The 23,944-nt window shown below is 44.0% G+C and overlaps 2 protein-coding genes across 6 annotated transcripts in view; one reads left to right on the top strand and one right to left on the bottom strand.

The window, feature by feature from the left end:
• ppp6r2a (protein phosphatase 6, regulatory subunit 2a) overlaps window positions 1-12,341 on the bottom strand; it is an 18,971-nt gene extending 6,630 nt beyond the window's left edge. The window contains exons 1-22 of one of the 3 annotated variants that reach the window (XM_085252594.1): window positions 11,898-12,340; window positions 8,435-8,604; window positions 7,624-7,878; window positions 6,869-7,055; window positions 6,414-6,551; window positions 6,261-6,326; window positions 6,042-6,154; window positions 5,571-5,684; window positions 5,262-5,388; window positions 4,646-4,798; window positions 4,127-4,351; window positions 3,969-4,033; window positions 3,765-3,880; window positions 3,600-3,685; window positions 1,895-1,975; window positions 1,692-1,789; window positions 1,364-1,421; window positions 1,062-1,189; window positions 837-961; window positions 612-756; window positions 443-531; window positions 134-308 (exon numbers count right to left, since the gene is read on the bottom strand). In XM_085252594.1, the coding sequence (XP_085108720.1) occupies window positions 134-308; window positions 443-531; window positions 612-756; window positions 837-961; window positions 1,062-1,189; window positions 1,364-1,421; window positions 1,692-1,789; window positions 1,895-1,975; window positions 3,600-3,685; window positions 3,765-3,880; window positions 3,969-4,033; window positions 4,127-4,351; window positions 4,646-4,798; window positions 5,262-5,388; window positions 5,571-5,684; window positions 6,042-6,154; window positions 6,261-6,326; window positions 6,414-6,551; window positions 6,869-7,055; window positions 7,624-7,850 (2,516 nt within the window). In that variant the 5' untranslated portion in view covers window positions 7,851-7,878; window positions 8,435-8,604; window positions 11,898-12,340. Of the gene's footprint in view, window positions 1-133; window positions 309-442; window positions 532-611; window positions 757-836; window positions 962-1,061; window positions 1,190-1,363; window positions 1,422-1,691; window positions 1,790-1,894; window positions 1,976-3,599; window positions 3,686-3,764; window positions 3,881-3,968; window positions 4,034-4,126; window positions 4,352-4,645; window positions 4,799-5,261; window positions 5,389-5,570; window positions 5,685-6,041; window positions 6,155-6,260; window positions 6,327-6,413; window positions 6,552-6,868; window positions 7,056-7,623; window positions 7,879-8,434; window positions 8,605-11,897 lie in introns of all 3 variants that reach the window. The other 2 variants (XM_085252596.1, XM_085252595.1) reach the window with 2 other exon arrangements.
• LOC146554833 (E3 ubiquitin-protein ligase Hakai-like) lies at window positions 11,564-23,944 on the top strand. Of its 3 annotated transcripts, none has more exons than XM_085252599.1 (7): window positions 11,564-11,716; window positions 16,676-16,840; window positions 18,840-18,872; window positions 19,071-19,177; window positions 19,349-19,432; window positions 19,513-19,586; window positions 22,488-23,944. In XM_085252599.1, exons 3-7 carry the CDS (start codon window positions 18,845-18,847, stop codon window positions 23,494-23,496), a joined length of 1,302 nt encoding a protein of 433 aa, XP_085108725.1. In that variant the 5' UTR covers window positions 11,564-11,716; window positions 16,676-16,840; window positions 18,840-18,844; the 3' UTR covers window positions 23,497-23,944. The 3 variants fall into 3 exon arrangements, with proteins under 3 accessions (XP_085108725.1, XP_085108724.1, XP_085108723.1); XM_085252598.1 differs by lacking the exon at window positions 11,564-11,716 and adding an exon at window positions 14,970-15,277; XM_085252597.1 differs by lacking the exon at window positions 11,564-11,716 and adding an exon at window positions 15,770-16,299.

Here is a 23,944-nt window from a genome sequence, read left to right as displayed (position 1 = left end):
TCAGGACGTTACCCCAAAGTGACGTTTGTTTTTCGGCGCTCATGCTTTACTCGCCGGATACGTTTCACTGAGCTTTAAACGCCCAACTGCTTTCACTGATATGACACATTCTGAAAGACGTGACGACGCACACCTTTTGAGGTCCGCCGTCTTGTTGCCCGGGGCACTGGCTGTTTCTAAGGTGGGAGGAGCACCAGCATTTTTGTCATCCTCCTCGCTGTCAGAGCCTCCGGAGGAGCTGCTGTCTGAGGCCACAAGTGGAGCCTTTCTCCCTTCTCCTGCTGGACCAGGGGAGGTACTAACATCTGCTGACAGACACGTGCAGAAAAATACTGTTATTACACTTTTCTTCATTTATTGCTCCAATTAAGAACCGGTGTTCCTGAGTTGGACATGAGTTTAGGAGAGGATCTGCCGGCCGGAGCGGTGACGTGCGACTCACCGCTCTTCTCGTGGTTTTGTTTGGCTTGTTTATCGACATCACTGCTGCCCGTTTCCACAGGAGAGCTGCACCTGGGATCTGTCTTTGTACTGTGGGAAACCAGGAAGAGAGCATTGAGCATTGCGTTCCTATGAAAACCGTCACCAGTGCGGTCTGTGTGACTGCTCACCCAGAGAAAGGCTGGAACTCAGTGAAGTTAGCCCAGCCAGTCTGCTGTGTCTCGGTCGCGCTCCCTGCTGAGCTCTCCCACCCGGGGGAGGTTTGGGATGCTGCGTTCTCTCCAGAATCCCTGAAATTTGCTGTCCAGCCAGGACCTGGAGATGACACCAAACACTTTTAAGACCTGAGAGGCTGTTCACAGGTCAGTGCGACATTTGGCTGCATTCCCATCTACCCGAATCTGACGTGTTCTGCTCAGAGTCTTCGTCCTCATCCGATTCAGATGCACGGTCCCGCTCCCGACCTCCGTTTTCCATGCTGCTCCTGGAGCTTCCCTCTGAGGTTTGAGAGACCCCGAACCTGGAAGAAAGGGAGAAGCTCATTAAGTTAAAGGTTTAATGAAACAAATCCACGGCATGCAACAAAGTGCAGTGAGGATGAAACACGGCATCAGCTTGACCTTGTTCTGGATTTAGCTTGAGTTGCATAGTTGATCTCCTTATCGTCCCAGATATCCTCCTCCTCTTCAGCATCATCAAACTGGCGTATCCTCTCTTTGCAGCAGGCTTCAAATGCAGCTGCGTTGGCCTGTGAACAATGAAAGGAGAGCTTTCAGTGGGTTAAACATCGTAACATCGTGGACATATTTATGAAGGAGCGTGTTGTGACTAATTAGCAGTGATGCGGTCCTTTCACTGCACAGCAGAAACACGCAGCTCACGCCCATCACTGGACGAGTTTTAAAGAATCACACACACTTACACTGTTATCATCAGCATCTAGATTGAAGTTTATTTCGGCGATTCTGTCAAACGTAGCGCTGAGGAGGGAGAACACACACAGAAGCAACAACACACACATTACATGTTTGGGACATTTCGATAAACTCTGCGACAGCTCGAGCCGCCTCCTCCTGTGACACCTGGAGGGCCAAACTATCTGAACAAAGACACCAAAGCTATCCTATGTCGCTGTAAGCCAGCAGTCAAACATGCTGGCCGCTGTTGCACTACACACATGATGCCAAAAGAATCCCTGGGAACTACAGATCAGGATGAAAACTCTGAACTCCTTTCCTTAGAAGACTTACTTGATATTTTCATCATGTTCGCTAAACTCCTCGTCGTTGAAGCCAAACTGATCCACAAAGCTGGCAGTCATCTGTTGGATCTGATAGTCTGAGAAAGCCTGTGAAGTTCAAGCACAACTGGTGAGCTCATACTTTTGTTCCTGGTGTCATCGTGAGTGTTGCGGCAGCGTGTTAAGATTTGCTTCTGAGCGCGGCTGCGATACCTGTTGGAGCGACAGGTCGTTGGGGAAGGGGCTCTCCATGTCATCGTCCTCACTGGACGAGTGCATATTGTGAGTGCTTACCTGCAGGACAGAGTGCAGAACAAGCTCAGTGTAACAGCGCTATGAGGTGTGTCAGTGTATTGAATGTACATAGGTCATGTAGGTCAAGACACTTCGGAGTTGTTGCTGCTGATATTTTTTATTTATTCGATAAATCATCTCAAAGCCCAAATTTGCTGAAAAGGTTGTCTGCTCTGCTGTGGGCTGCACGCTCCTGTCCTGATTAACTGCTGCTGCAGGACGCAGAGCTGGACTTAACGTGGGGGAAGAAGAGGAAGAAGAGGAAATGAGACTTACAGCACTGTGCAAAAGTTTTAGGCGGGTGTGGAAAAAATGCTGCAAACAAAGAAAGTTGCAGAAATATAAATGACTGTTTATTGGCCCCTAATGTATTCTGCAGCAGGACAACCAGACCAGACAGCCAAAGTGATGAAGAACTATCCTCAGCATAAAGAAGAACAAGTACTGAAGTGATGGTCCGGCCCCCACAGAGCCCTGATCAACATCGAGTGTGTCTGAGATTACATGAAGAGACAGAAGGATGTGCTTAGTTCACTGAGATGTTTGGAACGAGCTACCAGCCGAGTTCCTTCAACAACTGTGTGCACGTGTACGTAGCAGAAGGCAACGGCTGCTCACACCTAGCGATGGGCACCGGTATCGGTTCTGACATAAACGGTAGTAACGGTAGCTTTATTTTCCTGAGATGTCAGACACTTTGGATTCTAGCCAATCATTTTACCTTTGCGAGCGTAGTAGGCGGGGCCAGGTACGTAAGTTCTTTTAGAGCAGAGCTACAGATTAAAATGCCCAAGGAGGACCGGTCAAATTCTTCACAGCAAAAGATGCAAACTCAGCAGCAACAAGTGCTTTAAGCTGATACTGTGATACTGTCAAAGGAGGTAACACCTCGAATCTGATGAAACACCTGGCGACGCATAGCGGGGTTTTTTAAAGCCGAAAAATGCGCCGTATTTGATAGCTTGCTGCGAGACCTCACACCGAGCACATCTACTGCGGGTGTGGTGCCTGTTATCGGACCCGGAGCAACATCCCCCAAGAACCCGAAGAGGAGCGTCCTGGCCCCTAGCCCTGCCAGTGTAGCAGAAATGATGAGGATGATGATGCAGCAGCAGCCGTTCTTCTCTGCGTGAGGAGCTTAATGTTGTTCGTGTGTAATTTACGTTGAGTAGGCTAACCACGTTATTACATTAATGCATGTAAGGTGAACTAGCAAACATCATCATAGCTACATGCGGCTGTCTTCTTGTTTGATGGCAGATACTCCCTTCACCCTGGCCAAAAAGGCTAAAATGACCAAAGAAAAAGTGGAAAACAGTTAAACATGAGAGGTTTAGGACAAAGTTTGTGTTTTCCGTTCTTTAAGCACTGGTTCGAGCACCGTTTAAGCACCAGTTTGGTACTGGTATCGGATAAAACCTAAACGATACCCATCCCTACTCACACCAAACGTTGATGTGATTTAGATTTCTCTTTTGTTCACTCACTGCATTTTGTTGACTGATGAGAATAAATGGTTAACACTCCCAGTTTTGAAAGCATCCCTTGTTTACAGCATTTTCTCACCTGCCTCAGATTTCTGCACAGTGCTGTACCTGCCAGGTATTTGGTGGGAGGGACTCACCAGTTCTACGGTATTCCTCCTGTTAGTTTCTCTCAGGGTCTCGTCCACAAAGCTCTCCCAGCGACCTCTGCAGTCTTCTGGCAGCTCTGCAAAAGCAAACACTGGTCAGTGATTTTCAGTTAAAATGGAAGATTTAATAGTCACACTGGACAACTGTATAAATACCTCTGATGAGGTCAGAGATCTGGGTCTGTACTGGTCCTTTCTCCAGGTTCTGGACCACCATGTTGGCTATTCTAGTCAGGTGACCCATGTTGCCTCTCCTGGTACCACCATCAGCCCTGACAGTCACAGACACAGTTATTACCTTCAACTCAAAGCACTGATTGTAAGAAAAAAAACACAGGAACCTACAGAAGGAAGACTTACTGTATTCTATCGTTCTCCTCCCAGGCATCAAGGATCCTTTGAAGCAGTCGACACTTCTGGAAGAGCTAAGAGTTTAAAACAGCAACATGTGAGCGCTGTGATTCTGTGGAAATGTTTCAATGTCGTGTGATGAGGGCGGGACGTGCATAACCACTTACATGTGCCACGAGCGCACCGTGGATGCAGGTCTGTGGGTCGCTCGTCCCATCCGTTGTCGCGTCCTCCTCTTGCGCCTGAGGGCTGGACGCTGTAGCGCTCTCTTCGTGGTTCTGCAGGCCTAGGCCTGGCCGCTCCTCTGAGGAAGGATGGTTCAGGATAGAGGCCACACACAGCTCCACTTGGAAGTGCAAAAAGTTATTCCAGGAGTATTTGAAGAACAGATCCTACAGGAGGCAGACACAGGATTTCCAGTACGTGCATTTCATTTTAAACATTTTAGCAAGTTACTGAGAAAAAACATGAACAGCTGATTCTGTGCCCTTTAACACGTGCTGGTAATATTGGAGCCTTACCAGTGACCGTGAACCAGTACAGCAGGGCAGGGTTATTTGAACCTGCTTTCACGGATGGGTAAAGAGTGCTTCCCAACCTTTTGACTAACGTCGTACAAATCCCATGCAATTTCCCAAAACACTGTACAATATACAAACGGCATCTTCTAGAAAGGTTAGCCTTACCAGTAGCAGGTCCATGGTGGCCAGGTTACAGAGCTCCTGGCAGATATTGGGTGCATTGGTCTGGAGCAGGGCAGCCACCAGCCGGGCCACATGAAGGCGAGCATTCCCCAGTGGCTGATCTAGAAGGCCAAAGGTCGTCAATATTGCACTTTTCTGAGGAAAGAGTGAAAGTAGCATATGGACATTGTTTTTTAATAATAATAATAATAATAATAATAATAATGATGTATACTTTATTGATCCCCGTGGGGAAATTACTCTCTGCATTTGACCCATTCACTCAGTGAAGCAGTGGGCAGCCACTAAGCAGGCGCACCGGGGAGCAGTGTGTAGGGACGGTACCTCGCTCAGGCGTACCAGGGGGTAGCCGTTCGGTAGATTCGAACCCCCAACCTTCCGATCACGGGGCAACCACTCTACCTACTGAGCTATCCCTGCCCCAAATCAAGTCAAAACTATAACATGACATTTAACAGCAGCGTCAGCTGTACAATACTGGAAAATGAGACCAGCGCTGAAAAGTGCAGTACCATTACAAACATGCAGCTGAGTGACTCCAGTGTTCAAAGGCTGCACCATGCTCATGCTTACACTCCGACTACACTGCAGTCTTTACCTTGGGGGGATCCTGAAGAAGCTGCTGGAAGTCCTTTAAATGGGGCTCAATGGCATTTAAAATACTGCTGTTGACAGTGTAAGACCTTTCATAACCCTGAGAATACAGATCCATCAGCCCTTCCAACCTGACAGACACAAGCAGAGACAATCAGCATATCAGCTCAGTGACTGTGACGGGTTTTTTCTACTGTCTCGACTGAGAGGCGAGTAAAATACAAATTTACTACATGACGTCACTTAAGAGTCAGGAAGACACCAAAATTAGCACAATTTACATCCTGAATGATTAAGAACTGGAGGGACTCACCCAGACCTCCTGGTCTCCAGTAAGGTAAGTAGCACTTGAGTTCCATTAACGATGGAGGCCTCGCTCCTCTCCCCCTCAAACATGTTCTTGAGAAGCCCCGCCACGCTCTCCTGCCTGGAACACATTTATGCACCATTAACAGGCCAGCTAGCAACAATGTTTTAGCTTCTGATGCAAAAGGAAGCATTTTCAAAAGGCACAAAGTCAACCTCACACACACCCACACAAAATCAAAGCTGCAGTCAAACAGGCTCTGCCAGCAGGTCTGTGTGTACACATGCTACAACCTGAGGTTTTTAATGCCTCTCCATTTCAGGTCAAGAACTAAGCAAACAACAGTCAACAATGACGCTGGTGTGTGGTGTGGACAGAGCAGGAAGAGCAGGCATGAGTGATGTGGGAAAGCTATCCCCACAGTTCCTACAGAGAGTTGTACGTTACTACAAACATACAAGCGCTCCGCAGACTTACGATTCTAGCACAGCCAATAGTGGGTCGGCTTCTACGTTCTCCTGCATCTGACTGGCCTGATCTCGGCTAAGGCGGATGATGTCACACAGCGTTTGGGACGCATTTGATTGTCTCTGAAAAATAAATAATCCAATTAAATTATTGGAACCCATCAATAAAAATGATTAGGAAACATCGAGACGACACTCGGCCAGCACAGCGAGCGCTGCACCCACTCACCTCCTCATCTTTGCCAGCATGGATGAGCTCTGTGAGTCTCTGAACCAACGTTTCCTCGTTTAACCACTAGGATTCAAAAGAAACAGATCACTTAAAAGCATGCGACAGGTTCGAGCTTACTCACAGGACATACGAGCCATTTCGGTCGCTTACATGCAGAACATCCTGTCTCAAAGGGGCAGGCTCCACACAACTGATGAGGCGAAGCAGCAGGTCCATCATGGCAGAGGCGTCAATGTGTTTCAGCACCAGACCAATAAAGCCTTCTTTTTTCTTTAAAAAGGTAATAACCTGGAAAATGACACAATGTGAAAGACTGTGGATTTTAACAGACAGCTAATGTCAATCTTAGATTTTCACATTTGAGGGTTTTTATGCTCTCTAGGCATGTTTTCACTGGACTCTTCCTCCGGGACTAGGAACCTTTGGAGGAACAGACTGACTTTCCAAAGTGGGGACGAGCATTTCTATTGAGTCCCAGGAAACTCAGCAGACCCCACAAAACGCCCTGCTCCAGTTGCTATTACTCTCTGAAACTTTGGTGTGTGGAAATGTTCCTAAATGATTCGCTTAATCTGAGAGGAATTCATATCTTGTTTACTAGTTACCTGTTCGGTTTTCCTGGCAATGAGATTGCCGATGGTTTTGCTGAAGAAGCTGGCTAGTAGAGGATTGAGAGGTGGGTCCTGTTCCAGGAAGTGGTAGAGCATCTCGAGGAGAGACTCGTCTCCACCCAGCTTATCGTTTATAATGGAAACATCTGAGGTCAGAAGCTCACAAGCAACATTGGGAAACCTTGCAGAGGGAAAAACACAACAGACTGACGTTAAGATCAGATCTCTGTGTCAAACTAAAGATTTCAAAGTATCACTGCAAGTATGAGTGAAGGAAAAATGAAGGTGATGGGGTTACAGGTTCAACGTGTGTGAGGATTTAATCACAGCAGCAAAACGTGGATATATGCAAAAAGCTGGAAGTTTCTTTTTGCTGCGTTCCTTTCAAACAACAGTGCATATAAACTTCAGCATTTAATCTAAAAATACCAGCGCGTGCATATCAAACAACAACAGCATTTTCCTGGTAAAGTTCATAAATCCTGAATAAATCCTGTGTATGTGGAGAGAGTTAGATTTCTTTATTATGTGACCCATGAGCTGAATTATTAACTGAACAAGTGAGTTAACTGTGGTGCTTGTATCTAATTGACATCAAGGCAAATCAATTCAACTCAGGCTCAACATCTGTCTTTGGAAATAGGTGCATGTTCCACTTCGTGTTCGTCTTGCTCCCAGTCTTCTAATCTAACTCTTAAGTAATGTCTCCACTCTCCCAGCAGTCTCTAAGAGTCAGTGTGGGCTCTCACTTAAAGCGGCTTCGCTCCTCCAGATCAGCAGGTGGCTCTGTGGTGATGAGGCTGACCAGCTCCTGCATGCAGTGGTCCTGGGAAAGGAAGAGGAGCAGCCGACGGTTTTGGGCCTTGCACTCCTGCAGGACGTCATCCTCCTCCATCAGCTCTCTCAGCGTCACGTCCTCCCTGTCCAGCAGCTGGTCAATGTGGGAGGTGGTGTGCAGGTCAAACTTCCAAAACATGGTGGCCGCTGGGAGGGGGGACACAGCCCTGGGCCGACAGAGCGAGGAGAGAGGAGTAGGACAGTTAAGAGTGAAAGGTTGGGATGAGGAAGCAGGGGCTCCAAGCTGACGTAAACAAACAAGAGGATTAGTACAGCACTAGTACTTCTATCCTTTTATACCAAAGACAATGTTCACAGCAACGGTAATATTCTGGGATTAACTTTAATCTGTCCTGTAAACAGCATTCTCTCACGGGCCTAATGTGACTCGGGTGATCAAAGTAAGATCTGGCCAACTGTAGTCACAATGTTGCAATAATGTAGAGCACATCATACAGCCTGCACTGAATTTTTCATAGGTTTATGAGACAGAAACATATGGTCTTGTCAGTGTTCGTGCTAAGCTGCGAGACATCAGGCAGTGTCGATGGCTGCAGAAGTTCAAACCTGGACCGTAACTGACGCTCTAACGTAACATGGAGGTGATATCAGTTAAGACAGAAAACGTTGTCATGATTTAAACGCACATTGGTCCAAGTAAACACAGTCATAGTGTAACTAGAAAAAGACACAAATGCCTGACAGTAAAGTGTTCACACATACCAGTGGATGAAATGTGGATATCTTTAATCAGACCTCCCCCACGGGCAGGCAGGCATTTGTGTTTGTGCAGACGACAGAGAGTGTGGCGAGGCCTGGCATTTATCAGCATGGGTCTCCTTTTAAAACGCGGGCCTCTTTAGGAGACGGGTCGCTGAGAGGCTCACCATACCCTGCACAACATGAAGGTTGATTATTAACTGACAAAAGGTACCAGGAGTCAATTCTTTTAGTAATCAGGTAACCTATTGCTTATTACATCCATTAATTGGATAAGAAATACTTTTGTCTTATTAATGAGAAATAATACATAATAATAATTTACATCATGTATCGTGTTCAAAAGACAAAAAACCCCACTGTAGTTTTTTATAATGGAAACCAAAGTTTTTAATATTCTGACTGCACACAACGTCTGCGCAGGCAGGTAAGCGCTCGCACTGCACGCACCTGCCATAAAAAACTTATTCTCTTTAAAGAATAAATAATCAAAAGTACAGTAAGTAAGTCACACAAACTACTGAAACCTAAGGCACGAAGTAAAACTGCCTCTACCCTTCTTGGAGGGCATTTTGTGTAAGTGGGCTAGTGAATGAGTGTGCATGTGTGAAAGAAACACATGCAATGAAGAAAAGCAAGAATATCAGGATTCTCTGAGGTTTGCCCCGACGTTGGATGCAACATTTCCTGCTCTAAAAAAACAGACGTTCTGATGGCGTTTTCGCACCTTGAGCAACTGTTGTTGGCTCTATATAAATAAAATACAACTGAACGGTAAAAATGTTAATGACTGATGTTAACACATCATAGAACATATTAACTTCAGTGTCCTGCCTAAAAGACCCAAGTCAGTCACCCATGTGTACTTTTACTGTCTTAGAAAAAAACAAATATATATGTAATACAATATGTTTCACTGAAGCCTTGACATAAATATGGTCTAGTACACCCCTTGCCCCCCTTTATACTCACTCCTTCTTGTTACAGGTATCACTGCCATATAAAGCAGGGCGGTTGGTAACAAGCTGCCTGAATTAAACATCATATCAGACTAATTTAACGGTTCATCTGCATATTTTATTTTGACTGCGTAAAACAAATTGTGGCGTCTGGCAGCAGCTACAAAGTTAGCCTTTCTTCACGTTGGAGCTTCCTGAAAGTGTTTTTTCACTCAAAACTGACTTTTTCCAAGTAAAGACGTTTCTCAATATAAACACGAGACATTCTTTATTTGAACTGAAGAAGTGAGTTACCGTATCTCTTTTGCTTTTGACCAGTGAGAATTACAATTAAGTTTATTAGATACTTATGTTAGCTAAAATATTGCTGTATAAAGTTGTTATTACGTTCAACTTCTGAGAGAAAATGACTAATATTTAAACTAAAATGAATCCTATATTATCACCAAGAGTAAAAAGAAGGCTTTAAGCTTTACGTTGAGCATAAATAGTGATTTATATCAATACCAACTGACAGGGAACAGCGTGAGATATTGTTATAAGATTATTTTCCATCTCGCCCAGCTCTACTTGTACCACAGTTGACCTCGTTATTTGAAGACTTCTCCATGGCTATCTGGCAATCCACCACTTTGACTTTCTATATATGACAGGGTAACACCTTGTACAAATGCTATGTGCAAGCTCATTACTCTACACATTGACTGCTTAGGTCAACTTCCCCCTCTTCTCTGGTGTAACAGCTCAATGTAACATATTGTTAGAATCCGTTAAAAAAGAGAAAAGTAATAATAAAGTACAAAATGCTTTTGTGACCAGGCTGTTTGTTTTGTTTTTCCCCCATGCAGTTACTGTGGTAGCTAATCTAGACAACCTAACACACCAGCAGAGACACGAAACAGCTACATCTGCTGACTTTGTCAAAGCCAAAGTGTCTCAGCGGGCAGTGCAACAGATCTAACTGTTGACCATGGAAGTAAAACTACAGGAGGAAATCAAAGTGCTTCCCCTTTTTTCTTTTCCCATTTTCCTGAGGAGGATCTTTGCACATGCAGCAGCAGCGTCCATCTGGCATGCATTTACAGAGTACACAAGCGCAATAATAACCCGCTGAATGCTCCCTGTGGACACCGAGCAGGAAAGCAAATGCTTGACTTTACATCCAAAATAGAACAAACCAGAGGCAACCTCAACAAAAACAGTCTTCTGGCACATGTAAGAGATGATGGAAAAAAAAGGAACAATGGCACACAAAGGGCACACATGTGGATAATGCGAGCCAACAGCAGCCTGTAATTAGGAGAGTTAAAAAAAGCTGTACAATCAAGCGAAAGGGAATCCCACCTGTCTGTTGCCATGAACTCTCCTTTTACTCACTGTGAATGTAAATAACAGTCCAGCTGATAGCGAACCAGTGTTCACTGGGTTGTACTAGAAACCTTGTGACACCAGCTACCAAATGATTAACCAATCCGCACACTTCAGAGGGCAAACAGAAGCTGCAGTTTTTGCAGTTTGCTGCTTAATTGCATTTTAAAGCACTGAAGCTGTAAAAAATGTTTTACGTTGACCAGACATATCTAAGACAGGCGATGGTCCCAAAATATTTTAAGTTAACATTATGGAGTACCTTTGTCAGCCATCAACCATGATATGGCTTCAGACTTTGATCACATGATGGGGATTTGGTAACGCGTCACACTTTATAAACTGTTGTAACTGAAGTGATTTCTTAAGCTTGTTTGACAATAAGAGACACTGGTGTGTAACTGAAGACATGTAAGCTGAGCTTCCACAGCACTGGCATGATCAACATGCACATCAACTGACTGACGGTGGGGGCTCAGATTTCTGTTTACTTTAACTCCAGAGGAGGGCACAAATGCCCAAATGATACCAGACTAACATGGGATCGATGCTACAGCACATACACTGCTGAAGTCACCAGTAACTCCAACATGAAAGATAAAACTACCACTTCACCTACAGAGTGTGTAGTTACTTCCAGCTCAGTAAGTCTGCGTCGCTGGCCTCAGCCGACTCCGAACACCCCTAAAGTAACGTTGGCTCTTTAGTTACCGAGCTATAAAAAACACATGCAGCATTTAAAGAGACGTATCGGTCAGAAAATGAGTTCTGTTAACGTCGACGGGACTAAACATTAACAGTTAACGACTATGTTACATTAACATCGATTAAGTAATCCAACAGCCATTACTGAGTCCTTGTGCGAAGTTAGCCGATAGACCAGCACTGATATCTCGATCAGTGTTAATTCACGATATTTAGACACCAACTTCTAAAGTTGGGGAACAACTCAGCTAAGGTTAGTTCCTCCTTTTCTCTGATTAGCACATAAGCTAATTAGCTACCAACGGTTAACGTGTACTGAGCGGCCAACTTAAATAGCTCTCTAACTTGGGTTTAACTTTGTCGCTGCTGCAGCAGCAGGGTTAAGATTAGCTCTACGCTCAAACTCACGATAAGAATTCCCGGTTAAAACGTACCTTTGGTTGAATGTCCGCTGCGAGTAATTCCGTGTGATCCGAGTTGTTGCTGTTTTTCGTTAAGCAGCCAGCTACTAAATCACTAGCTGTCCAGCTACTGTTAGCTAGCCGTATGAGCTAACATACGTTAGCCTGTGAGCGAATAGTGATTTGTTTTGAAGAAGGGGTCAGTCTGCGACAGCACAGACCGCCGTTAGCTAGCTCAACTTAGCTAACGATAGTCAAATGTGGCTAAGAAGACTACAAAATAAACTGTTCCCCCGCGTGAATGACTACGTGGTGTTAATAACAATCCGAGTTATTTCAAATGCAAAGTGTATGATACGTACTCGCACACAAAGTAATTCAAACGCGGGGCTAAGTTTAGCACGCAAAGCAGGAAAAACTCAGTCATATTTTTCGAATCAAAATGGCGACATGGTTGCGGGCACGCGCGTCGGGGACGTGCCTCGACTTGAGACCGTGCACCGAGCTCTCCAAAACATCTTAAAGCGCTGAGTGATGCAACGCTGCTATCACACATCAAACTGTCCTCGTTTTCACATGAGATACGTATTATTTCAAAACCTGCAGCTATAAACCTGCTGTCTGAAGAGTGCCGTTTATATTTAATTGCATTTTAACTAATAAACATTTACAGGCAAGATCATTCTGTAATTTTAAAACAATCGGTGGAAAATGCACAATAAAGACTTGACACCAGTCGGGTTTTCTGCTTTGTAGTGTACCATGGCTGCAGTTCGGAGTCTCACTTCGTTTATTTACGTTTTGCTTCCAGTGCACCTGAGACATGCACAATGGCACTGTTAGATTTACCTCCCAAGAAATCAACATTATCGAAGCAGCCTGAGACTATCTTGTTAGAGAATGGAACAAAAAGTGGCCAACATTCACAGAAGAGTGCTTTTCCTTTATTTTAATGACATGGACTAATTATGTCTGAAATAAAATAAGATCCATGATCTTCCTGGACAAGAAAACTGCTTAAAAGAGCAACAGCCTGTGCTGAAGAAGGTGCTCATACCTGATACTGACTTGCAAGGTTTTCAGAATTGTACAATCTGTACTCTCTACTACTTTAATTTTACACAGCATGTGTCTGGCCCCACACATGCCCAAGGACACACACCTCGTTTTTTCTTTAGGCTTAACCATTGACTTTATCTGAGTGTCCTTACCTGAGCTGGTCAAATTAGTTGATTCAATGAACCCGTCCTCCTGCCCTCTTGATGTTTTATCTGGACCTTTGTTTAGAAAGGTCTTTCAGTCCACTGGTCCTAGTGTGCTTACAATCATCAACGCCTCTCTGCTTTCTGGTCAGGTGCCTGTTTTTTGTAAAACTTGATGCTTCTCTGTTTATCAACTATAGACCTATCTCAAAATTACCATTTATCGCCAAGATTTTAGAGAATGTTGTGGCCAAGCAACTCACAGCGGTTCTTGATCAACATAACATTCTTGATCATTTCCAATCTGGTTTACGTAGAGCTCATTCCACTGAAACTGCACTTCTTAGAGTGTCCAGTGATATACTGATGAATTATGATGCTGAGTGCACTGCTCTACTGTTGTTGGACCCGACCTCTGCCTTCGATACTGTCGACCATTATATTCTGTTAGATAGACTAAAACACTGGGTGGGTATATCAGGAACGGCCTTGGAGTGGTTTAAATCTATGTGATCCTTCTCTGTGGCTTCCTCCAAGCTCAGGTCCTCTCTCACCTCTCTTGGTGTGCCACAGGTTCTGTCCTGGGACCTGTACTGTTTTTGTTATATTTACTCCCTCTTCAGGAACTTCTCAGCACTTTTAAGGACATTTCGTATCATTGCTATGCAGATGATTTTCAGCTATATATCTGCTTTAAGCCACATGATGTTTCTAAACTTCTAATCTTGCAGAGATGCTTAGATTCTATCAGAGGTTGGAATGCAGAAGATTATCTTCAACTTAATGCTGAGAAATCTGAAGTCCTTGTCTTTGCTCCTGATAAATTTGTACCTTTGGTATTAAAACATTTAGGCCCCCTCGCTTTTGTTTAATCTTCTATTAGGAAGATTGGTGTTACAGCTCTGTCCTTGGATATTCATGTTAAGCAGATTCATGCCTCCTTGGAACGTGTGCAGGGTGTTCAAAATGCTGCTGCAAGGCTGTTGACCAAGGCTTCCAGTTTCCCCATAATATAATCCTGACCCTCAGGACTGCATGGACTGGCTCCAATTTACAGCAGTGATCTTCCTCATCCTGATATTCCCAGCAGGTCCCTGAGGGCTTGCTGGTTGTCCAGCACACTAGATTAAAAACAAAAGGTGACAGAGATTTTGTTTCTGTGGCTCCCAGACTCTGGGACTCTCTTCCACTCAGATCTGTAGACTCTGTCAGTTCTTTTAAAAAACAGTTAAAACCCTTCTTTTTAAACTTGCCTTTGGTTGATGTTGTTTTATGTTCTAGCTTCTGTGAAACACTTTGTGATTTTATCTTGAAAGGTGCTATACAAATACAATTTTACTTACTTTTATTTTACTTACTAGCAAAATAAAACCCATATGGGCAGACTCAGGACTTTTGCCTGAGTGTGCAGCAGTTTACAATGAAAGTCAAAATGCAACCTTCTTTCTGTGTTTGATGACATTCATTTTAGACAAAGTATGTATTAGAAACTCTATGAAACAATGTGAATTAGTTCAGCTGTGAAACAAGCTTCATTCTAAGTAAATATGCATGGATAGCACATGTTGGATGATCTAACAAGTGTTTAAACTATGGCAGCAGATATTTTTTTATTAAGGATACATACATACATCCATCCATCCATCCATCTTCATCCGCTTTGTCCGGGGCCGGGTCGCGGGGGCAGCAGCCTAAGCAAAGGATACAATTAGCTTTTTTTCTGCTAAAACAATGTAAATAGTGGATAAATAATAACCTGAACTTTACAGCAACATGTTTATGAAATATGATAGAAAGTCCAAGCCTTCAGATTTTCCAGTCACTCTCATGACTGACAGGATGTGACCTGTGGCAGGTAGTAGCGTAAAACGTAAAGGAGGAACTGCGTCGATACAGAAAACAAATGGACGATCGTTTCTGTTAAATATCACAACGACGTCCTGTCTTTACTTTCAGTATTGTTACCCAGCCATTTAGGCCAACTGTACACGGGCATAATAAACGCGCGGCTGTTTTTCTTTGTTGGTTTTAACGTGAACTAACTACAGTTTATTTTTAGCTCTTAATTTTTTTAACCCTGTTTGCGTCGTCCTTCTTTCGCTTCCTTCTTTCCTATCCTCATTCCTTCCCTTTCACTTCACCTCCTCTCCTCGTCAGTTTCTCGTATCCCACAATGCATTGCGATCACTCGTTGGATCATGGACCAAAGCGGTAAGCAAAATGCAAAGTAGGGCCGAGACGTTAGCAAAACTTGTTATTCATGCTATATATTTTTTAACCTGCGTAGCCGTTTTCATACCAGCTCTAAGAGCTAACGTGACTACAAAGCCCCCTCGTGGAAAGTGGTTTTGCTAAGCTAACCCGTAATCTCCCAGGGGAACATTAAAGCTTGAATGGTGCGGGCTAGCCAAAAAAGGCTTGAGTACTTCTCGCCAAAAGTTAACGTTACGCCCTAAGTTGGTCTGGAGGGTTACACGAAATGTTCCACCAGAGTTTATGCAATTATTAAACTCAACTGCAAACTATATATTCTCACATGTTAGTGGGTTTACGGCTAGCTGCGATTTAGTTGGGGCGCGAATGCGGCTTGATTGTTAGCATATGCTAACCACTTAGCTGTATAAAGAAACTATCTTATAACGAGTCTCTTGACTGTTAACCCACATACACGAGCCCTTTTTTGCTGATAGTATTAAGGGCGAAACGCTAACGTTGTTAATCTAATTTCCAATTGTTTATATTACTGCAGTGTCACTAAAGTGATAAACCATTGCCAACTATAAATATCTGCGGCTCTGAGCTCCTCCTCGCTTGTTGTGGCTTTGCTAAGGGACAGGTACAAGTTTCTGTGTCGTAGGCGACATTGTGAGAGTGGGTGCAGGTGGAAGGTATCACGCCTGGAAAGGTTGTGTGTGAATGAAGCGTGTGGAAAGGTGAAGATGAGTATACGTAATGAAGGTGGATGAGTTGTATATTTGGGGTCAGCCATCCAAAGCAACGGGCAATACACAAGAATGGCAAAGAGTCCATGCAGGGTAGAGATGAGTGTCAAAGATGATTTGTTACTGAATAATAATGGCGCGAGTGAAAGGAAGAGTTACAAGATGGTAGTCCACTAAAGATGTTAACATTTTCATTGGGAGTGACCAACACGTACAGCATTAGATGTCTCATATTGAGCAGTTTGGAGACAAAGGCAAGGCTGGGACAGAAGATGGAGCTGCCAGGCAGAGGTTGGTGTGATAGAAGATGGGGATTGGATGAGACGGAGGCAGATGATCTACTGTGGAACCCAAAAAGAAGCATCCTGTTTAACCTATGAGTCACTGAGTTTCACCATAAAGTCTAATTCCAGAATGAAATTATTTGTAATCTATGTAACCAATGTAAACAGGCAAGGGACTCTGTTACAAGCACTGTCACAATCCAGTGACGTCCTAAAGGCTTTAAAAACAACTCTTTGTAGATGGATATGTGTAACTGTTAAATTTTGGTGTGGCTCTTGAGTCCACCACATGAGGTATCCCTCACTAACTCTGTAACTGTCCAATGTACAGCGCAGAACATATAGCAGTCTGTTTCAGTTGATATACTCTTTTTCTTCCACAGACAATGATCTTCAAGGAAGCGATGGCTCTGGGAGTTTGGGAGGCCCGGATGTTCGCAGACGAATCCCCATCAAACTTCTGTCCAAGCAGCCAATAAGGAGCAAACCTCAGCAGCGCCCCCAGAGACCTGTCAGCAGAACTTGTAAAAGTGAGCCTGGAGAAGATGGTAGGCACACTATGTGGTACAAAATGCTCATTAGCACTAATGTTTTTATGATGTCACACTGTATAGGCAAAAGTATTGGGCCACACCTCTTAATCAAAACTTTTTCAATCCTATTGCCACTGTATATAAATTTGAATAGCTGGCTGCCTTTACAAACATGGGTCATTCACTGAATTCAAGAGTGGAGCTGTAAAATATTGTGGCAGTTGAAATAAGTCAATTCATGAAATGTTTCTTACATTTGCAGCCCACATAAAGCTACAAAGCAGTGCCAAGGTGCATGGTTTGTAAAAATTGCCAATGCAGAGTTCCATTCACACCAGCTGAGCAGCTATAATATGTAGGTAGCCTAGTACGTTTGCCTGTAAAGTATATAAACATAGCATGCTTAATGATATTCAACTCTTTGTTGGTTAGTTTTTAAAGTAGCTAATGCATTGTTGTTGGTGTCTTTCAGCTGGTGTTTGTAAAGGTCAACCTTTCCTCTTTTCAAAATAATGGAGTTCCTTTTCTGCAATATAAGTTTTGAGATAGGGCTGTTTGATATAACGATATATATGACGATATATAAACATCTATTGTTTCATTTTACGCTGTCGTTTGTTTCGTGGTGTCGCAAAATAAACTGTTTACAGCAATATTTTTTCATGGTTCTGATGGTCGCTGTAGTTATTATTAATTTCTTAAAGTTCTCTATTTCTCTTATATTTAATATAACCACACTACGGATGGACAAGCGCCTGTTTTTATATGCGTGTCCGCTTGTTTATGTTCCACATAAACCTTTCACAATAAAGCTCAAGATCCTGTTGAGACTTTTCAAAATAAACTGAATCACGTGAAAGATGCAGAGTATTTACGGATGAGAAGTAAAAAAAAAAGAGCCGCCAAAGTGCTAAAAAATAAACCTTAGACTCAAACGTTAGAACAGGCAGGAAACACTTCACCAAGTCGAGCTGCCCGAGATTCACAGACTTTACAGAAAATGTAACATTTTTGTGATTTATATCGTTATCGGACGATAGATGTCTGATATCGGGAGATGAGATTTTGGTCATATCGCACAGCCCTATTTTGAGATGTTCCTTTTTCATATCATTGTCACATTTCACTGGGATATATGTGCAGGATATGGAGTAGACGTTTCTTTCATCCCCACTCCAGTGGGTTGGGCTGCACACTTGATTTGGCTGCCCACAGTGTGCTTTGTCTCTCCTCCTGCCCTGAACCACGAATGTTTCACAAGTTAGGCAAATGTAAAAAACATTACACAACGGAGCCACCATGCAGTATATTAAGTATCTCTGTGGAGGGAGAAAAAACGTTCATTTTTTCTTCTGGTGGTAGGAGTCATTGTAGACTCGATGACGTGTTACACAGGTATCAGCGACGTACTCGTGGGCTGAACAGAGATGATGTGCCAGTGGTAGCAACAGACTTACAGGTTGACATGTGGGCATCTTTCTTTACCAGTTGTTGTGCAGTGACACTTGCAGTGGTAGTTTGAACGTTTCTTTGGGCAGATAGAGCTCACAGTTCATCCATATTTGCTGGCTCATCTTTGTTATTTGGACTTGATCCAAAATACTCAAAAAAAGGATCCCAAGCATTTTTGTATGTTGTTGTACTTTTGTACAGCTGTCTCTGTCGCTCACAGCCGTCATTTATTCTTGGCCTGACCTGTCGTGGCGTATCAATTACAATACATCATAACAGTATCAGTTTAACAGAAAGTGTAACACTTGTATTATTGATGCTTTTACAGTCATCCAGTCTGGAATCATAATACGTTGGCACACAGTAGCACTGTGACAGCCTACTGCCATATGTCATCATGCTGTTTAAGGATTAACTGCGGCACTTGCACACAGTACAGAAGATGGATGTCCTTTTTATTATTTTCCTCATAAATTCAGTTTAGATGTTATTAAATGTTATTTATGTGAAGTTTCTGTTGTTGCCATACCGATGCTGATTCTTTTTTCTTTTTTTAACAAAGTAATCATGAAGTCGATGATGAGGACAGCATCAAGTAAGCGTTTTAGATTTTATTTGTACCTTTCATTTTAGTTTCCATGTACATGTAATTGTCTTATACACACAGAATATTTTAAGCTCCTTTGGATAGTGACACTGTGCTATGTTCTTGCCCTCCTCTTTGGGAAAAGTGTCAGGTTTTTTTAAATACTGTTTTATTAATGCTACTCTTGTTTTTTTCTTTCTACTACAGATAACTTTGGCTTTAAGCAAGAGGACAGGTTTGACTGTGGAACTAAAGCTGGTGATGTGTTTGCAAGTCAGAGGAGATTTCCACAACCGTTGTTCTGGGACTATAAGGTACGTCTGCTGTGTGAGGGGAAACAATATTAATGATTAAGTAGCATCATTACCAGCATCTGGCACACCAGTAAGACGTGTAGTATTGGAATTAAAGAAAAAGTATACAATGATCTGGTTTTAGTGGTCATTACATGCGTGTCATATTTTTGTGTCCTCTTATTTCAACAGTTAAACTTGATTGGAGAAAAGGATGACGTTCCGATTCACTTCTGTGACAAATGCGGTCTCCCTATTCAGCTGTATGGACGGATGGTACATGTTTTATTGCTGTGTCTCTGCACAACATCTCAGAGTCATGTTACTGTCTAACTCTTGCCAATTTGACTCCTCAGATTCCCTGCAAACATGTTTTCTGTTATGACTGTGCTCTACTTCATGAGAAGAAAGGAGAGAAGATGTGCCCAGGGTGAGACTATTTAACTTTGGTACATGGCAATGAGGGTAAAATAAGGATGGCTGGATGCCAGAAAAGTCGACTCCTGCAAGTACTTTGAGCAGCAGGGGCATAAAATCACTACAGTATAAAGCCACTAAGATGTCCCTGATTTAGGCTCCGGCCACACTAATGTGTTTTTGTTTGAAAACGCATCGTTTTCTTTCCGTTTTGGCCTCCCGTCAACACTGAAACGGCGGTTTTGCTCAAGGAAAACGCAGCGTATTGAAAACGCTTTCGAAAACGCACACATTTGAAAACGGTGCTTTTGCGTCACAGTGTGGACAGCGAAAACAGACTTTCAAAAACGGATGATGCGTGTTAGAGCTGGGCGATATGAGATTTTTTCATATCACGATATGTTTTTTTCATTTCAGGCAATAACGATATCTATCACGATATCAGCCAAATAACTATATTTGTAAGATTTAAATGTGCCGTTGCTCACAAGTAAAATGTGAAATAATCAGCAGCTTGTTTTTATTTAAATATTTATTTCCCATAATAAGTTCAACAGGGTAGATGTACTTAAGGAACATGAGACTTTTTCAGATAAATAAAGGCAAATATTGCAAACTACACAAAAGGCAGCCGCTAAAGCGTTTAAGTTTCAAAGTAGAACAAACGAAACAGACTAAACTGTCAATTCCACTTAGAAACAAAATATTAATTCTAAAAATAAATCTTAGTTTGTGTTACAGAAGAACAGACAAAACTGACTAACTTTTGTCAGTATCAAATAAACTGAGAACTAAAAGGAAATTCTCAATCTCTCCTTGTTGTATAGCTGAGCTTTTCAAACAGTTGTAACAGTTACTTCAGTCTGACAAAAGCCAAATGACGAATCAGCGCTTCCAGTCAGAGACTGAGCTGCACCGCTTTATTGTATTTCCAGACTTGCTTTCGGCACATTTACAGTGCAGCTACTCTGTTTTTTGTCAGACTTGAAATAGCAGAAATACCTTCACACTACGGAGCTTCTTTGGCTCTTCCGTTCGACAATCTCTCCGGCGTTGGAACCATCATCTGTTTTCTCTTCGGTAACCTTCGGTCACGCTCGGTTGATGTTTCTAGTCGGCGCACTCATTTCCTCCGTTACCCGGGCGGCACGGCGGCTGGCTGCTTCCCAAACAAATACACATGTGCGGCTTGGCACTTGTGCTGTACGTAACAAGTCACGTGACGCTGCGGCTGTGATTGGTTCGGCTCTGCGCTACGTAATTTGGATTGGCTGTTCTTTTTTTTTTTTTTTTTTTTTTTAAGAGGACCAGAGCGGCGAGGCCTATCGCAATAGTTTAACTTTTCTATCGAGAAAAAGTTATTTCGCAACACATATCGTTATCGTTATATTTCCCAGCTGTAGTGTTAGTCATGTGATGCAGTCATGTGACCAATTAAACACAGATAGCGGAGGGTATTATACAGCAGCTGTTCTGTTTGACAGCCCTGTTAAAGATGAATATCAGTCTGTAGATGCTTCAGAGAGCTTTTCTTCAAATTCTTTAACTCTCACTCGCTTTTGCAACGTTGTACTTTTGTGTTACTCACAGCAACGACTCCGCGTCATCGTTAGTCTATTTAAAGAACTCGCTGCTTTTCATCGACATTCTGCCGCCACGTTTCAAAGAGCCGGAGAGTAAATAAGCGGCAGACGGAAATGAGGCAGGTCGAATCTTCACGCATGCGCAGGACTGGAACGTAAGCGTTTTCAGACGTTTCAATGTGGACGCACAACTCTGTGAGAACGACTGAAAACACTAGTGTGGACGCGGAGCGTTTTCAAATCTATCCAGGCTAGTGTGGACGTAGCCTTAGTGACGTGAGGAATGGGACCTCAAGAAAATCTGAAGCCAACATCTGAAGTCTTTTGTCCTGTAAAAGTGAAACGGGAACCTGAATAATCTGTTAAAACCTGCAGTCGTGTAGATTGACACCCACGCTGCCAGGTGCACGAAGCACTCTGAATCATTCTCTCTGACAGTTAAAGTCTTTCCACCTACCTCCTCAACCAGATTGAAGACAGTTCTTTGTGTTAGGCCAATATTTTACTTGCTGAGCTCGTAGAAATACTGCCTACTGAGCATTCTGATAGCAAGGAAAACTAAAGGCAGCACTTACAGCATCCACTTCAGGATTGTAGGGAGGCTGGAGCCCATGCAGGCTGTGATAGGCTGAACAGAGTACACCCTGGACAGGGCTAATAGAGATGGTATCTACTCAGCTCCACTCAACTCGACTGTGTTTTGGTCTTTTTCTATTACAACCGAGTCGCACCTCAGTGTACATAGGGTTGTTGTAGCAATGTGTCCGAAACTCTGACTTTGTTTGTTTGAGACACAAATACAGCTCAGTAATTGCAATGGTATACCTCAGCCTGTGGCTTCTTGTCAGGCTTAAGGGCCATGAAGTCGGTTTTCACGAGCCTTCATAATGTTGGCAGGTTTCAAAAATGGCAGCTTTGATTTTTCTGATGGAGTTGCTCCTCTAACTCAGCGAGTGACGCCGTAGACTGGACAGTCAGTGGCATGCAATCTGCTGAGGTCACAGAGGTTTTTGCATTGACCCCGCTCACTGCAACCCCGGCTGAGCAGGGACTAAAAAAGCACCCGGTACAACCACCTAATGGAAAACCGAGTCGAGGTGAGTAGGTACCAGTGGAAAGGGCCACATTGACCAGTTGGGGCGGTATGGTGTTGGAGCTGTGGTCTCATGAAAAAAGGTCCTGCGGTTTAAGCCACGAACAGGCTGTGTGGAGTTTGCATATTGTCTGTGAGTACTGTGAAGTCCCCCAGTCCAAAAATAGGTTGATTAGATCAACAGCGAACTTGTCCAACTAAATAACTGAGCTGTTTGACTTTGTCTGTGTTTCTTCAGCCTGACCCTCTATAACTGCACAGACCCGGTTCAGCGCATTGAACAGTGCCAACGTGGTTCCCTCTACATGTGCAGCATTGTAGCAGGATGCAAGCGCACCTACCTGTCTCAGCGTGACCTCCAGGCCCACGTCAACCACCGCCACATGAGGGCTGCCAAGTCTTCTGCAGGCCGCCAGGAGCCCGTGCACCTGCCCCCTGCTTCTGATGTATCTGAGCGTTTCCGCCTGCCTCCACCTCACTTACCCAAGAACCATGTCCATCTCACCAACCCGCTCCAGCACGGGAGCCACGATCCTTACAGTCAGCCGCCACCTCCCTCCGCTCACGAAGGCCCGCCCCCGACTCCTTCTCTGGGTCCTGAGACATTCCGCATTGCCACGGTAACAACTCGTAAGCACAGTAATCTCATCACTGTGCCCATTCAAGACGACTCCTCTTCCTCTCGCGAGCCCCTCTCTGCTGGGCCAGGCCCTGGCCAGCCACCCCACCACCACCCCGGGGACTATCCTGGCCAGCCTCCCGTAGTGTCGCACTCTCACCATATGATGGCACCACCTCAACAGCATTTTGGTCCCCCACCTCCCCCGCCGCCTCCCATTACCCACCCAATGCAGCATCCTCCCCAGGCCTCTGGGACACCACACATGGTGTACAACCAGGCCCCTCCTCCCCCAATGTCCACAGCGCCCCCACCTATTACTCCTCCACCAACGCACATGATACCCCCTTACATGAATCACCCACCCCCAGGACCTCCACCACAGCATAGCGGCCCTCCTGTTAATGCCCCACCACCTCATCATTATAACCCGAACTCCATGCAGCAGTTCCCTGAAGACCAGGGTACCCTCAGTCCCCCCTTCACCCAGCCAGGAGGGCTCAGTCCTGGGATGTGGCCCGCCCCAAGAGGACCCCCACCTCCACGAATGCAGGGACCCCCTCCCCAGGGCCAAATGCCTGGTCCGCACCATCCGGATCAGGGCCGGTATCGGCCCTATTATCAGTAAACTACCACCGAAATGGGTCTGTCATTCTGTTCCATACTGCTTGTCTGAGTAATGTGATAGTAAACCTCAGGGTTCCAGGTTGTAGACATTGATTTCCATAAAACTGCCCAAAGCAAATGTGTATGTGGTGCACACTCAAGTTAACTGTGCTAAACCTTCCACTGAACATACTTTTGACTTGGAAGAGAGCAGGAGTGTCCTGTTTTTGAAACAACATATGGTAAACATGTCTGTATATATGTTAGCTGATGCCACACATGTACATTTAAAGATGTTGAGTCAATAAATTTTTAACAGCACATTTCTATCCTTTTGTTTGACATGATGTGATGTAGTACAATGTCAGCTGGTTTCTTTAACAGAAGTTACTGAAAACTACATTTATCACTTGGTCTGACTGACGAGGTCTTCAGTATTTCTCATTAAAAATATATTGTGGAAAAATGAA

This window comes from Mchenga conophoros, linkage group LG17, assembly GCF_057382185.1.
Source record: "Mchenga conophoros isolate Kocher_MC1m ecotype Shallow Benthic linkage group LG17, M_conophoros_male_GT1.1, whole genome shotgun sequence".
Taxonomy (NCBI): domain Eukaryota; kingdom Metazoa; phylum Chordata; class Actinopteri; order Cichliformes; family Cichlidae; genus Mchenga; species Mchenga conophoros.
Note: the sequence above shows the minus strand (reverse complement) of the source record. Positions and strands in the feature narration are given on the sequence as shown.